Source organism: Netta rufina (assembly GCF_964035555.1).
Source record: "Netta rufina genome assembly, chromosome: 5".
Taxonomy (NCBI): Eukaryota; Metazoa; Chordata; class Aves; order Anseriformes; family Anatidae; genus Netta; species Netta rufina.
Genome location: NC_140128.1, coordinates 31,480,703 through 31,497,261, shown reverse-complemented (window position 1 = coordinate 31,497,261; position 16,559 = coordinate 31,480,703). Strand labels below are relative to the sequence as shown.

Sequence of the window (16,559 nt, the reverse complement as noted above, 5' to 3'; positions counted from 1 at the left end):
CTAATAGTTTCTCTGCTTCCTCCGTGCCACTGCCATGCGCAAGGCCCGAATAATCAACTTCTCATTATTCAGGACATTGTAATCAGTCAGCTTCACCAGCTTGTCAAAATTCTCTTCACTGAAACACACCTCCCTTGTTGTAAATGGGGAGAGAATTGTGGAGACATCAACTTTGCCTTCAGACATCTCTTCAGGGCTCCTTTCCACACCTGAGGGAAAAACCACAAGATGCACCAATCAGGTTTTATTGCAGCGTGTGGTTCCTATCATTCATTTAAGTAATTATAGGCAGAAAATGGAGATTTGGAGGAGAAAAGAGGATTTGCCAGAGGGATGTAAAAGTGGTCCGGTAGTATCATGTTTTTCAGAGCTTGTCCAAACCTGATGTACACCCAAATGTCTGGGAAGGAAAACAGCACATATCAGCAGAAGCATTTGTAGACCACTCATTAGACAACAAAGTCTTGGCTGCTCAAACTAGGAAAGAGGAAGCAAGAGAAAAAACAATCATCTTATACTGGGTGAAATAACATTCACTGAAAGATCAGAAGAAATGATGGCCCTTCAGAGAGATATCATAGCTCATATAAAAAACAACAAAAACAAAAGATCTCAGTCCACTCAGTTCTGAAGTGATGAAGGAAGTATCCCTGAAACCTTCCAGAAGGTTCTGCATCTTTTTGCAGAGAGTGGTGCATAACAAGTGTATGTCAATAGAGTAGGTAACCTGCTACCTATGCTGTATGTATTTTGGGAGTTTCACCCTCATGCTATATTTAAAAAATCCTGTGGAATAAACACCGGTTTTAATCTCAGATGTATTAGGAGAGCTTCTGTAGTTCCTACAGTTCAGATGTAATGAGACAGTATTTATTTTTGTCAGTGATAAGACTGACAATATCAACATTAGAAAGTTAGAAAGAAGGTCAGAATTGGTAGTGAGATATTAGATATGAAATTACACCAGGAAATTGACTTTTTATTAAAATTGCTAGCCACAGATGACTCACCAGGAGCTTTGTAATTCTTGAAGGTGTCATTTACTAGGGGAAAAAAGAGCACTGTTGGAGCATGTGGACTGTCAGAATCTTCAAACACATAGCATTCCTTCAAGTTTTCCCTGTCTTCCTCGCTTATCTCAATTTTGGGAAATGGAATTCCTTGCCCCGATATGTATTTTGCAATCTGGTCCAGAGGCTAGATAAATGAATAAAATAAGAAGAATCAAATATCAAAAGAGACCGAGTTTTCTGAGGCTTTTTTAAAATAAAAAAATAAAACAACTTCAGCAGCTAATGTTAATATTCCAAGGCTTGGATTTTCCCCTGGGAAGATGTTAATTTTCAGAGAGAAATGGCTGTAACCACAGCATACATTACAGTTTATCTTATTTCCTTCATTGCTTCAGGCAAAACAAGAAAACAGTCACTTTATATGAACTTGCAAATACAGCCAAAAGCCAGAGGACTGATTTTACAGTTCCAATTAAACATGTTCTATAAATGGGTTCAGAAGGGAAAGGCAAGGAAACTGAAAGAACAGAGAAGGAACCAATCAGTCCAGATATTCCTCATCACCTTGACTTCTTCATTGTTTACAACTTTCCCAGTCTTTCTGTCCTCTGCATGGTTTGTGATTGTTTGCTAATGACTTCCTATTAACAATTATCAACATACCTTATGATCTCATTAAAAAAAACACAATTTGTTTTAACAGCTATATTAACTATAGGCCTATGTTTATTTTCATATTAATCTCCCTAAGAATGCAACAGTAATTATATTACTTCTCATTATTAATCAAGTCCAGTTTCAGCCAGTCCCTTTCCCTAAGACTGATATTAGAAGAAAAAAAATGATGACAGAAAAGGATTTCAGATGCCATGACTTTTCTTACCAGCGTCTGGGACCCTCCGCTGTAATTTAAATGCAGGATGACATCCACCTCCCTTTTTGATCTCAAAAGTGGTGGGTAGCTGGTATTGATGAAAAATCCCGTATCAACCAGGGAGAGCTCATCGTCTGCTGTTTCCATCAGCTTATTTGGGAAGGAGTCTATCACTGTGTCTGAAATACAAATATTTCTTGTCAGTAAGTGAAAAACAAGATTGACTGCTCCTCATAGAAAGTTAAAGATGGAAGAATGGAACCCCCGTTTTCCCTGCCTTCCTTTGATGACTCACAAACAGCACTGATTTACAGGAATGAATGACACAATACAGTTTCTTCATTCCTGGACACCTCATGCAGCTTTGGCCCTAAAGAATAGGTTATTCCTGTCTCCTCAGGTTGAGCTTGCATTGTCCACTGGAACACAATCCCCAGACAACCAAGTTCAAATTTACCCCCAAAACAAACAAACACAAAAATGAAATGCATTTGAAATCTGTTTCCCATTTCTTTCATCTAAGGAAGGGAGAAGTGGAGTTTCAGGAAGTCAGTCGTGTTTTTTCTCATCTCCACATCAGAAATCGTAAATGAATTCCCAAGCCTAAACCTGCCCAAATTGTTACTGAAGGATGCGCTATGTTACTGTGCCTTTCCAAGTAGAGAATCCATCGCTCTCCAGGTACTTGCTGTGCATCTGGAAGCCTCTGATAAAATTGGGATACTGTGCAATTGTTGGGCGTCCTGTTAAGACATCTCTCAGAGCAGAGGAGAGAGTGGATGAGGGAGTGAGTAGACATGTGTCAATCTCGTAAGGATTCATGGACAGAAAGGGTTCTTCCTCTGCAAGAAAGGAAGCAGTTCTGAGTTTAGGACACTTTCCTGAAACAATCAATATTTTTAAAAACTGAATAACTAATAAACACAGTTGTCACCATCCCAAACCTGAAGGTAAACCAAACGTAGTTATTAGCCCTGAAACTTATAACTGAGCCCAAATCAAACTCAGAATTTCAGAATTAAGCTCTGAATTAAATGACAGCTACCTGCAAGCAGCAAGATCAAGGCAAACTCAACCTCACACTCTAGGCTTCATCAAATGATGCACACCTCTGCAGCAGCGTGAGGTGCAGAGAAGATCCAAGTGCTATAACACAGGTAAACAGTACTGGCCTTTGAACAGGAAACCTCCAGAAAACATGTGACTGTCACTCAGCTGTAAACATTGGCTAACTTAGGGAGCCAGTCACTCTAGTGCTAAAAATAAATAAATATCTTACCGATATCTTTTACTCTGTCTCTGGTCCACCTACACCAGAAGTCCTCTGAATCAGCAGCCAAATTCCAGACATACATCACATCTATGGAAAATATACTACTCCACATGCCTGTAGTGTGAAAGAGAGAATATAAACTGATTGATGGAGTAGTTTTGGAAGAATTTTAATTGATACGTACCTTCAGTCATTGGATACTTCCTTTCTGTCTGGATAGATATCTTCGTGGGCACACTTGCTAAGTACCTCCTCACTAAAGCAGTCTCACACCTGCTCAACCTGTTTGCTGGTGTCTTCACAGGGCTGTCCTCCACAAACTATGTGCTCACTAGCACCAGCTCTCTTTTGAGTAGACCAATTTTCCCTCTATGCAATAGTCACCTTGCATGTAGCAGATCCGAGTCTCTGGAAGCCTCTTCACTAGCCTTCCCATAAAGAACTCACTTCCAAAATGTTCTGCAGGAATAGACGCTCCGTATTTCAGGAGACTGACTTCATAAGGAGTGAACTCCAACCACTCTAATGGAGACAACAGCCAGATTGTGAAAAGGCAATAAAGTGTTAACTACTGCTAAACAAAATAGTGACAATGTACAAATTAAAAAGACACTGTCCAGCTCATAACGTGCTGTTCACCAGCTAGTGCTGTACCTATATTGCTCACAGTATGCTGAGAGAACACATGATCCTCTCACATCAAGGGAGGGTAGTCCTAGGCTGTGAAGTCTTTTGACACAGCAGTCTCCAGCAGACAAACCTTGGTCTAAATGAAACTGTAAGCATTCTCTGCAGTTAATATTGCCCAAAAGTGCGTATTACTCAGGTATAACGTGGTTCCTTTAGGGCAACAGTGGCAGAAAGCCTAACATTCATCTGGCATCATGTACTCAGCTGTTCGTATTAAACAAATATCGTGAAAATCAATAGCAGAGGAAACAGTGATTTTTGTACCACTAGACCTAAAAATTCAGAGTTCTCTCTATAACTATTCCAAATAGGAGTAGGTGTAAACATTGTAAGTTAAATTAAAATGTTCCTGTGACCAGGATAAATTGTGAGTTTAGCATCTCGTCTGGTATAAATATATTTTTGCTCCTAGCAACATTTAGAAGTGATCTTTTTGTGATTAGAACGAAAGGACTATTGTATTATTGAAGCTGATTACATCCAATTAGTCTTAGTTCACGTTACTTAAATTACAAAAGTATGAGAAAACTAGATTATCATTACCTCTGAATGCCTGAGCACTATAGTTGGACTTGAGGTTGATGGCCACGTAGATGGGCAATGGGTTCTGACCATTATCCACTGCCTGCCGCTGATCGGAGAGTCTATGTTCGTCTTTCTGGTTTTAATTAAAACTGGTTAATGGAATGAGGTGACAAACAACTTGTACTTGAAATTATATAACGTCAACTATTAGTTTTATCCAGACTCTCCTTCCTGATTTCATCTCACTATACTGTTCAGAAGTGCATCTGCCTTGGAATATTCCAAACTTGGCAAGTATCCTGCAAACAGCAGCCCCTATATGGGTTCTCAGATTTTGAGATATGCAGAGAGGTTGTGTGTAGATTTGGCAAGGAAAAAAACAGTTCGCGGGAATAAATACATGGCTAAGTGAAAGGTAAGGTACTTTCCTTGGCTGGATTTCAGGTAGCAGATTTTATCAGATTTTAATATCATTCTCAAGCATATTCATATGCAAGAATATATTGCAGTCACACATGACAACGTAAAACTTCCTTGGATAAGCATAAACCAGAAGTAAACTATTAAGTTATGCTATTTTAAATGTAATGATATTTCTATCAATCTTTCTTAAGCCTTGATAACATATTTAGAGAATGGCCTTTCCTACTATTTGAATAATCCCCCTATATAAAGCCTGTAACTAAGGCACTTTGTAAAAGCATATGTTCAATTATGTGAGTGAAGTAAATCATTTCTAATTTTTAAGCACCTCTTCTAGTCATGTTTTGTAATATTTAATGTTCAAAGTGATAAGGGTACATTTCCAAATACATTTTTCATAAGGTTGTTTGTGTTTTTGTTTTTTTCTTTTTCAAGAAGAGAGAACACTTTTGAAATGCCATGGCTCCTTCAAGGTTAACCTCACTTTAAAATGAGAGTAGTGTTTTAATAATGAACCTCAATATACAGCATTTAATCAAACATTAAGTTAATTATTTGCATTAGTAGTATTTAACAGTGTCCCAGGAATTATTTTTTCTCCTTTACAGTTACAGATGTTCATCAGGCTTCTGGGAAAAAAAAAAAAAAAAAAAGGAGTAATACCTTATCATGTAGCATGGATTCAATGACAAGCCCCCACAGGTCTATGAAAGATGTGTTATGTCCCTCCTTAGTCCTCTCCATCAGGTCATTATAATAGTACTTCAGACAGTCCAGACTAAAACAGCAGATCTTGTTTTTGGTTACTTGCTTGCGAGCTTCCTTGATCGCCTCTTCCAGATACTTTTGTGACCAATTAGCATCTTCATACAGGTTTGCCATTGTCCTGAATAAACATTAGAAGGGAACAATGAAAGAGAACTAACTGTGTTGTTTGGCTTCAGAGTACATTTTTGCAAGCTATTTGCCTGTTTCAATTCATATGGGGGTTCACAACTGAAAACTAAACACACTTGTTTACCCTGGAAATAAGAGGATTTCAAAACCTCTCCTAAGCTTTCCTTGCTTTGATGGTAAGACTTTGCGGGCTCAAGAATAATCTGAGAAATTCAAGGAACTAAAAAACTGCCCAAGGCTATTAAATACACTGACTCCACAAGTCCTCAGAAAATCCTTTTTTTTGGAAGGTGGGAAACACTTTAGCAAACAGCCACTACAAGTTTGCTCTAGTCTAATATTTTTTCCCAGGTATCTGCTGCTGACTCCTGTCTGTGAGAGGACTAGGCAGTTCTCAGGTCCTGGTATGACCAGTCTTATCTGTCTCCTCAAAATCACAGACAGGTACACTCAGATCTCCACATGCATACAGAGAAGCTGAAAGAATACTTAGACAAGCCTGCCATTAAGTTTTGGACATGTATAAAGGACTGACAAAATTCAATGCAAAAATTGTCTCCACTTTCAGACGAGTGTAGAGGAGTGGATCTAGCTAGAACCCACATGGTTAACTACTTTTAAGTTATTTTAAATGTGACATTGTCTGCTGTATACCCACTGGGAGAAGAGAGCACTTCATAATGAACAACAATAACTGCAGTCTGATGCTGGTAGCTCAGAGTCATTTTCTGGATCATCTTCAACAACATTAATTCCACTAGACCCAAAAATGTCCTTTACCAGAGGAAGATGCACTCTAAATCCAAAATGGAAGTGAGATTAACCAGCAAATGGCAGGCATAAATTCTTCTTCCCATCTTTCTTCAATTTCCCGTATAAAGACAAATTCACTGCATTCAGTCTAAGGTATAATTAATAAAATATGAAAAGGTAATACAGCATTTACATTAAATATCAGGCACAGACCATGTCAATGTGGTGAAAAAAGCAGCTGATGAATGTGATGATTGATTGCTTATTGGGTATGTTTGTTTCTTGGTTCTAGGTGGAAACAGGAAAATTGAAATCTTCTGCTTTACTAAATGCATCATAAGTTGATGGTGCTGTACAAACAATCAATAATATCAAGCACAGAGAACAAACATATCTTGTTTGGGTCATTCTTACCATGTGGTACCCGATAAACCACCGATGTAGGAAATACAGTCTAACAGATTGAGTTTCTGGAGTCCCAGTAGGCTGCCATACATTGCTGTCAGTGATCTTGTCCCTCCCCCAGTAGTCGTGATGGCCACCACTGGCACCTGTTCAACACAGCAAGGGAAAATGATAGAAAAAGCCATGCACATAATAGAGACAAACCTCTTACTGCAGAAATCAGATAATAGGTTACAGGCACTGATAACAAGCAATGGCATTACTTTGTGTAAAAAGGGTGTGATGCAAAAGGCTTCCATCATCACCATCTGATTGACTGGAGAGGTAAGGCTCATGTCTTACCCACTCACATTGGGTCGGAGGAGGCTGTTTACTTAATACATAATTGGAAATCAACCTCATCACCCTGGAATTCTTCTCAAGGTGTATTATTAGAAGCCGGCATAAAAAAAAATACAGGATTTACCATGGCAGGGCAGATTAGGGATTTGTGATTCTGCCTCTAACAATGATCGGTGTCTCAGAAGAATGCACAGCACCCTGTAATCAGCCAAACCACACAATAGCTGAAGCCTTCCTGACCTCAGGCCAGAAATTACTTTATGTCCTGAGGCACAATCATCGACAGGGCTTTTTTTTTCCTTCCTAAATTCGAAGTGCAATTGAAGAGACTGTTCTCTTAATCTTTTCCTAATCTAGTACACCATTTGCTTCCATTAACATCTTGAGTTGTGTGGATGCTTACACGTTGTATGGGAAATGTCTATTTTTACCTTTAAAGTAATAACTTCTAATTTCATCAGGTGATTGACTATTCTAAAGACAATTAATAGAACTCGAAGAAAATATTTCTCCCTTTTTACAAAACTAGAAGAAACAAAAATAGATGTTGTTCTAACCCTGAACTTAGTAAGAACTTAAAATATAGGAAATCATACAATAATAATGAGGAAAAATCTTCATTGAAATCAGAATATATGTTCTGGTTTTACTTTTTCAGCACAAATTAAAATTCTAATTATAACTTTGAACTGATTTTTTTTTTTTTTTTTTAAGTTGGTAAACAAGGGAGTTGGGATATTTTCAAAATTTTAAGATTAAATACATGAGTAGCAGTGCCAGAAAAACTAGACTTTTTTCAAAAACAAACTTTGGTCTTACCATTTTGGCCTTACCATGTCTCAGGAAACTCAGACCACTATGTAAAAGCATTCCCTTTTAACTGTCAACTAACGAACATTCTTGCAGCTGGTGAGTTTGTACTTTCTTGATTTTCTACAGTCCAACCAGGCTTAAGCAGTTACAAAGGTTATACATAAATATGGAAGCAGGAGCATGACCTATAGTGATAAAGCTAAAAAACTTCTAATTGACAATGTAATCTGTACAGCTCAACTATGCTACAAGATTCACCCTCTTTTTTCCAGCTTGACAGATTTATTCTGATAGTTGTTTTCCCAACAATGCATCTTTTCTGCTGCAGAAACAAATTGAAGTATTTTTAACCATAGTTTCTGTGCAAAAATTTAGCTTCCTCATCTCAGAATCCTCTTATGAATGCCATGAATATTGCCTTGCCTCTCCTACTGACCTAGAGCAAGCTATTCCCCAAACAACACCCTCCAGCTGTTCTGTATCTGCTCACCATAAATTTTCTTCCTGAGACACATGAGCAATACCAGGAATAAACAGGAATGGGTTAAACTGGGTCTGTAAAGGCACATCATGCCATCTCCACACAGACCAGAATACTGGTTTCTCTTGCAAATCTCTTATTCTAGGTGGCTGGGCCTGCCCTAGAACAGCAGGATTAATTAAGCTATTTTAGTTTTTCATGTTTCAGTTTGTGAGCCAGGCCCCAGTCCCTGGAGAAGAATCACTACCAGGGACCGTATGGCTTGCCTCATGCTCTTTCAGATCTTCCTCCAAATTAAGAATCTTTTTCAGAGCAGCAGCAACGTATTTCTTCCTTTTCCGCAGGAAGTCCTGTTCCTCCATGCACAGACTAAATCCCAAGCGCACATCCAGGTCTCCTGAGCTGGAACAGACAACAGGACTAATCAATGCACATCAGTTATAGCCAATTTCAGGACCTGTAAGGGCAGTCAGTCAGTGAACTCCACAAACAAGCTGTTTTTAAGTCTACATATTGATCAAAAAATAGAAGAAAAGGAGCATCTCTATTGGCAGCAAAAAGTAGTGAAGATAAAAGGAGTGTCCAAGACACCTTAGATTTCTTGTGGATGAGAGCACAAAAGGCAAGTCACACAAGCTAGAGAAAGAGTGACAAAATAGGTGAGATTTTTCCTGTATCCATTCCTTTCTGTCACCACGACATCCTGAAAAACTCAACTGATGCCAGCATCACCTGTTCTCAGGTATTGACTGCTCACTAACATTATCTGAAAGTGAAGCTCTTAACAATAAGTTTGATAGAGCTTGAAAACACAGGACAAGTCCTACACCATCACCTTGCTGCTTAGACTGTCCCATGAGAGCCAGCTAGAACTGGAAGTTTTGCAGCATTGCCTGTCTTTGCTTATGTTGGATAAATAGATGAGTAATCCTAGGCAGTGCACATGATCCTTTGGGAGAGCATAAGTTTTGCATAGTGTTCTGCCTTTGTTGGTTTGGGGTGGTTGCTTCACCTGCACTTATCCATATGCTCACTTGCAGCTCCACTGATTTGTAATGCCTTTCACCTGCATGCTGAGTAGATTTCTAGGTAAGCCTCATACAACAAATACATAAGAATATCCATCATTTTTCTGCACAGGCAGCCACACTGCATTCTCTCCCCTGAGAAGTGTGAAATACAAGCCAAAGGTTTTGCAGAAAAAAAGTACAATACCAAACAAATGTCAATTAAGTTTTTTGTGCTTTTCAAAAAGGCAAATATACTTATTACAGAAAAGGGCACTCAATATTGCCCAAATCTTGTGTATCACATCCCCCTCTAGTGGCTGCAAAATATTATTTTGAACATTACTTTCATTAGTATTCCATGAACACAAATATTTCAAGGGTTAATGTCAGTATCTTCTGTTCTCCAGAAAAATTTGTACATGATAGCTTAATTTTGAGAACAGAATAAGGTGATTTGATTGACCTAAAAAGCAAGCAACTTTTTTAGTGTAGATGTAAAAACAGTAGCACTTTCTTTTGTGCAGTTGCTCTCTCTATAATCTGTAAAATTGAAATTTCAGTAGATTTGTTATGGGCTGAGATTGATAAAATAGATCTCTGTCCTATGCTCTGAATTTTATCTCCACAGACTCCTCCCATGCTCTGAACATCAGAGTTGCTTCCCCTGTGTATGTCACACAATAGTGAGGATGCTGTTAACCATATAGAGTCTTCAGCTGTACCATAAAGCCTAATTCTTTTCAATTTCACCCATCACTACTGCCATTCTGTTCCTGTAAGGTGTAGAGGTGCAGCTGGTCAGGTCCAAGATCACATTTTGCTCAGAAACAGAAGGAGCAGAAGCCAGGCCGCCCTTCAGTTTGATTGTTTAGGAGTTGGATTTTTTTTTGTTTTGTTTTGGTGAGCTTGCAAAGTCAAAGAGGGATAGAGTCTATTTCACTCGTTGTACCAATAGACAGATTTGCATAAAGTGGTAACAAAAATAATATCCAAAAAGTGTAATTTTATTCATGTCTAAGAATGGTAGTCATAAAATGAGATAACTTACTCTGAAAAGAAAAAAAAAGAGTCAAACTCACATTGACTTGCATGATCCTGAAACTACAATGGATTTGCACTTACCTCAGGCACCACCTGACTACAGGAGAAAGCACTCACATGGTGTTTTCCTCTCTCCACTGACTAGAGAAAAAAAATAGTTTACAGTAATCCTGCACACTAGGACAAGAAGAGGCTATCTTACCATTTTCTTGCTGTCAAGCACACCTCAAAGGACTGATCCTAGAAATCAAGTAAATAAAGTTAATTACCACCAAATTTTAAAATGTTTCTTTCCTTCAAGCTCAGACAAGACTCATTCAGTAAGAAAAGAGCTTCTCAAAAAATAGTTCATATGACTAGGATTCATATTGTTCTGGAACCAAACTCACTCTTATCTAATAAGCTTGCTTGGAGTAATGAACTTGCATGTTACGCTAACTCATAGCATTCATACTTAGAAGAAACACAAGAACCAGAAAAGTTCTCACTAAAAATATATATATATATACACACACACACAAACCACTCTGAACATCAATATTTAGGCTACATCTGAATTAAAAAAAAAAAAATCAATCCAGACTATGAGCTTAATAGTTATTGTGGAATTACCCCCAATAAGCATAAAGAAATTTTGGAATACGTGTGCATATGACCATCACTTTTGTTCCTTGAAACCACCTAATTCTAATTTTGGTATGTGGCTTTGCAAAGATTTAACTATTATTACAGTGATTGCTACCACCTGCTTCCTTTAAAAGAGAATAGGATGGTCTTATTTAAAAAAAAAAATTGGATAAGTATCCATATAATTTTACACAATGACTTTGCTCAGTTAGTAACCTTATCTCTAGCAGGTTATAATTAAGTACAATTTGAAAATATTTATTTCAAAAGGTTCACAGAACTCACCTCTTCTACTATTATTTCCTTCTGCAAAGGGAGTGAATTCAGAGGGAAAGAAAGGACCCCATATCTCTGTGTTTCATTTTTATCTGCCAGCTGAAACAATGTAAAGAACAGTGGGGATACATGTGAAAGGTTTATCCTGTCTAGTACTTCTCCTCTAAAGAGGGCTAGTTGACTTCACTGTTGACACTCAGTTCTTCTGCTAATTTCACTATGGTTAATGGCAACATACAGAAGGGGAATATACCTCTTCTGGTAATGTGATATCCAGTCTTGTCTGGTCATTTATGACGCAGTGAAATACAATGTTCTGAAGACCAGGGTCAGAGCCCAGTGAAATCTTCTGGCTTCCTTCATGGGATCCTTTCACTGTAAACATAAGCTCCTGATCTAAACAAAAAGGCAGGGAACAAAGAATTTTAACTATTTTTTAACTATTCCAAGCAAACACACATAACTGATAAATAAAATATGCCTTTAACACGTATGCTTTTTGTCTGACCTTTCTTATACCCCAATGATTAAGTAGACTATGTGTGGCCAAAAGAGATCAAAAATAATATAAAACACTGGGTAGATCTGTATAAATCATAAATACACAGAAATTACACACTTTTGAAGTCCTATAGTGTGTCATTATGCTCTTCATAAATACATAAAACCAAAATTTAGGTTTAAAGGTGTGTCAGTTTAAAGAAGCTTTGGATAATTCACACAATTTAAAAAAATCATTTATTTGATGTCAGTCTGTTCTGGTTCACCTTGTATATATTTCCTTTCCTTTCCTATATTTCACCTTGTATATATGTGTCATATTTCCTAGGCAGGCATTTCAGACTCAAAGCCATACAGAAATACTTGACACATGCCCTCTGCCATTACTCTTCCATGATAATTGTGTCACCAAAACCGAAAATGCCTGCCAACACAAAGTCTGTTTCTTCACAGAAAAGTGTTGGCATTCACAGAGACACAGTATACTGTTCCCTTGAAAGATCATTGCATAATTTTAAGCAACTAGCCTTTCCTCCTCATGCTACATTTCAGACTGAATCTTCTTACCATGCAACTCAGCCATTGCTACAATTTTTTTCATAAAGGTCAATTTTCCACTCATGAATTAACTAGAAACAACTGATTTCTTGAGATCTGCCCCATGAGCACCATTACATGAGCTGTTTGTTTTAACTGAATGAACTTAAAGACTATTGAGGAGTTTTGCTATATTTATAAGGGCTATATTTTACAGGCAAAGTCCTGTTTTGGTAGTGGTTTGCATACTCAACCCCAAATTAAACATACAGGATAAGCCTTCCCTATATTAACTTGATTATAAGATAATTTAAGGATTCAACTTAGTTAACAATTTTAATTTTGAACTGACAATAACTAGAGAGAATGCACCTTCTCCCCTCCCCTCTCCCCCCTCAAAAAAAAATAATTCTGGTATATATGGCACTAGTTTTGCATCAATTTAAGATCTGCTAGGGAACCAAATACTTGAATAACTTGAATTTAGCAGATACAATCTTTCTGAGCATGGCAAAGCTAAGTGTTGCGTGACACAGCTAGAGTAGCATGCACAACAGATTATTAGTTTTTCAACATCTGTTATGACAACTGAATCACAACACAAAAACAATAGGTTAATGAAGCAATAACCTCACTTGTGGATTGCTGCTTCAGCTTGCCTGTATCCACTCTAACCTCCAAACAGGAAACCTCACGTGCCTGCAATAAGAAAGGATAAATGATGATTAAGAGATGTGTAAATATCTTTGCAAGTTATTCATACTGTCCTTCACCAACCCCTCTAGCGGATCAATGGGCAACATAGTTATTATCTATTATTATCTGCTCAGATGACGTAAGGATAATACTGACATGGTATTTTTTCTAGGTTGGAAAGTAAAGAGGAACAATTCATGAACTGCTTGAACCTGGAGAGCCAATGAAGTGATAAAGATGAGACCTATTCAAAATAACAGATGTAATGAGATACTGGTCTCTTTTTATGAGTGTTTTATCACTTTCTTCATTAACCATTGTTAGTTCTGGGCATACTGTATAAACAATTGGTACTAATGAGTAATTTTGTACCCACTACAGACCTTTATTCTCAGTAGGACAACATGGCTGACAGTACTGGCTTTGGGGCATAACTCAGTTTCCAAAGTTAAAAGTATTATGAAGTCATAGGGAAGACTGTAAGAAATAAACATTACCACTAGTACTCCATTAGTAATGATGCCATCAGGATAGTCCAGACTGAAAAATAAAGTGGAGAATGCAATGTTATCCATGGAACAACTTGGATAAACATTTGATTCTATCAGTTAATACACAGGTCATTTCACTCACCCACCCCATCCCACATCAACTTTGACATTTAACGTTCATTCTCATTTACAAATTCTTTAAAGCTGTTAACAAACAAGATTCTACCAGACTATCCCATCCTTCTCTCACAATAGAATACAAAGCTGAACTTGTACTGCTGTGTTTTTTCATCATTGCTTTAGAAAAACATGTAATGAATACTGATGCAGAACATAAAGATTGAGAAGAACTGGAGATTGTTGCATCTATCCTGATTGTTTCAAGCATTATACAGTTTGTCCCAAGTTTTTATACTAAAAAAAAGAATTTGTCCAGATTTCCACAGAAACATTAAGGTGGGAGACATTTTATTCACTTCTATAAAAAGATTTGCAATATAGACATGAAATTTTAACATATCACAATGTGAGATGTGTTTCCACTTACCCATTTAAGGGCAGAAGTAGGTTGATATACTGCAGAAACCCATTTTTATAAATATCTTTCCCTCAAAGAATAAAACAAAGCACACACCACATAGGCAGTTCCTCATTAAAGATTATCTTATAATTTAATATCTTATTAAATTGTCATATCTCATAACTTATATTAGTCCTAAGGGAATACGCAAACAGAAAATTGTATGGATTTAGCAGCAGCTCCTCAATCTGACATAGACAGCATGAGTCATTTATTCAGACTTATTATACATCCTGTAGTCTCACAGTTATATAGTTAAGACGTGTATTTAATCTCAGCAAAAACTATTCAATAAGTTTCCTTTAAAATCAGATTCATAACTTAATTAAAAATTTGTTGGATTATTTTCATAAACTATTAGATACCAGCACAAACACATGACAAAAAAATACCTAAACGCAGCAAACACCACTCAAGAAAAACTTTACAGTGGAAAGAAACAACAGTTAAGCTCTGGAAAACATTACTTAAGAATTTTGTAGGATCATCCCATACTGAAAGTGTATTTTAAGAGTTCAAAGAACATCAGACAGAGAATTCACACAGGTGTTTCTACCTGTTTGTAGGGAAATTGATTTAGTTACCATTCAAGATTTTTCTCAGATCCAAACTTCTGTACTTACTTATTTTGTAGTCAAACAGTTTTAACATTACCTGTCATACAGTGTCACTATCCTAAAATACTTCATTAAGTAATTTAAGGAAAGCAGAGAAAGAGTTTACAGAGAAAGAGTTTAACAGATTTCAGCCTGCATATCCTGGTAAAACGAAGGTGGAAAGATAGCAAAAGATATCCCTCTATGGAGATAAGCACCCAGTAGAGCGCAGTATTATTTCAGTTACTGGTATCAGCAAAGTGTAAAGTTAGACTGATAATTAGGAGGTCCAAAGCTTCTTCCACCCTTCAAGCAGGGTGGGGAAGAACACGTACTGTTGCACAGAACAGCTCGGGAGACTCCTAGGAAGAGCAAGGATAGCACAGGCTTTAAGTGCTGACAGACAAGAAGTCCCTCTGCAGGAAGGAAGGAGGTCAGTTGTGTGGACACAGCTGTAAAGCCCAGCTGTTGTCATCTGTTGGTTACTCCACATTATGCCTTCAGCTTTTAGACCTTGAGTTTGAAGGCTTCTGCTATTCAAAGCACAGGACACTTACTATCTGTTAGTTTCCCTAACAGTCTGCTATCACACAGCCCTCATTACACATACTAACACTTCTGCTCTCTGCTCTATCACAGCTTGTGATTTGTGGTCTTTATAATGCAGATCTCAGTTCTATTAAGAGAACTGGGAGCACACTGTGGCCTGCAGCAGGGGAAGCCAGGAACAGACACCTGGATGCCTCCCCCACTGCATATCTGTTGAACAGGTACCTAAGACTGTGGTGGACTTTGTGACCCAGGGAATCATTTCACATCCCAGGCATCTGCAACAACTGCTCCAGATCACATCCTCTTATCCTCCTTCAGTCATACCTGGTTCATAATGAACCAGTCAACATTGTCAGGAAGTTACAGCCACATGAATTCTGAGATTACAACTCCAATTCAGAGTAGAAAACCATACTGTTTCACCTGAGAATCTGGATTTTTGGATAGCTATGTACAATATTTTAGTTCTTTCATGGATAGATTCCCATTCTTTTAGTGCTTTCCATACACTGCTGTCTACTTTTCTGATGACCTGACAGATGGAGGATGGTATGATTTCAATAAAGAAAACTCTATTAGCCTCAAAAATTATTCGGTGGATGCATTTCTTGACTTAAAACTTCTGCTTTAAGTACTCCTTGAGGACTTGTGACTTCCTGCCACAAATACAAATATGAACAGCACACTTAACGCTTGGTGGATTGAGACTCAGCCCACACAGAGTTTTGTCAGCAGTGCCCAAACCAAACTGCTGGCATGAGCTGCTGTTCCCCACATGCAGGGGGGGGGAATTTCTCAAAACAACACAGCCAAACTACAGAAAGAAAAAAAGGTTTTTATTTTCTAAAAATCATGTGTTTGCCATATTTCAATAATTAACATTCAAGTTTTATACAACTTTTTGTACATCTATTTACATTTATTTGTGTTAGGTGGGCTTTGTTTTAAATACTTTCACATTTGGAAAAAAATAAAAGAGACAGGAAGAGCTGATGGGAAAGGTTGTATAAGAGTAGTCCTTCATTCTTCTAAGAACTGTTAGAGATGCGCCTCCTCAACTCAGGGTTTCTGGAAGATAGAAATAGGCCAAAAAGAAAATCATCAGACCCAGAAATACCCTGCACCCCTCAGACCTCTCCTTAGAAATTCAAAGTACCTTTTAG

The 16,559-nt window shown here is 37.6% G+C and overlaps 1 protein-coding gene across 1 annotated transcript in view; it reads right to left on the bottom strand.

Moving 5' to 3' along the window:
• LOC311209679 (cytosolic phospholipase A2 epsilon-like) overlaps positions 1-16,559 on the bottom strand; it is a gene marked incomplete at both ends in the record, with an annotated part of 30,781 nt that continues 14,222 nt past the window's right edge. Inside the window, 15 exons of the mRNA XM_084287178.1 lie at positions 1-209; positions 1,011-1,197; positions 1,897-2,066; positions 2,538-2,729; positions 3,167-3,274; positions 3,545-3,682; positions 4,394-4,508; positions 5,462-5,684; positions 6,863-6,999; positions 8,756-8,891; positions 10,743-10,780; positions 11,453-11,542; positions 11,697-11,839; positions 13,117-13,180; positions 13,675-13,717. Coding sequence (XP_084143304.1) covers positions 1-209; positions 1,011-1,197; positions 1,897-2,066; positions 2,538-2,729; positions 3,167-3,274; positions 3,545-3,682; positions 4,394-4,508; positions 5,462-5,684; positions 6,863-6,999; positions 8,756-8,891; positions 10,743-10,780; positions 11,453-11,542; positions 11,697-11,839; positions 13,117-13,180; positions 13,675-13,717 — 1,993 coding nt within the window. The remainder of the gene's footprint in view (positions 210-1,010; positions 1,198-1,896; positions 2,067-2,537; positions 2,730-3,166; positions 3,275-3,544; positions 3,683-4,393; positions 4,509-5,461; positions 5,685-6,862; positions 7,000-8,755; positions 8,892-10,742; positions 10,781-11,452; positions 11,543-11,696; positions 11,840-13,116; positions 13,181-13,674; positions 13,718-16,559) is intronic.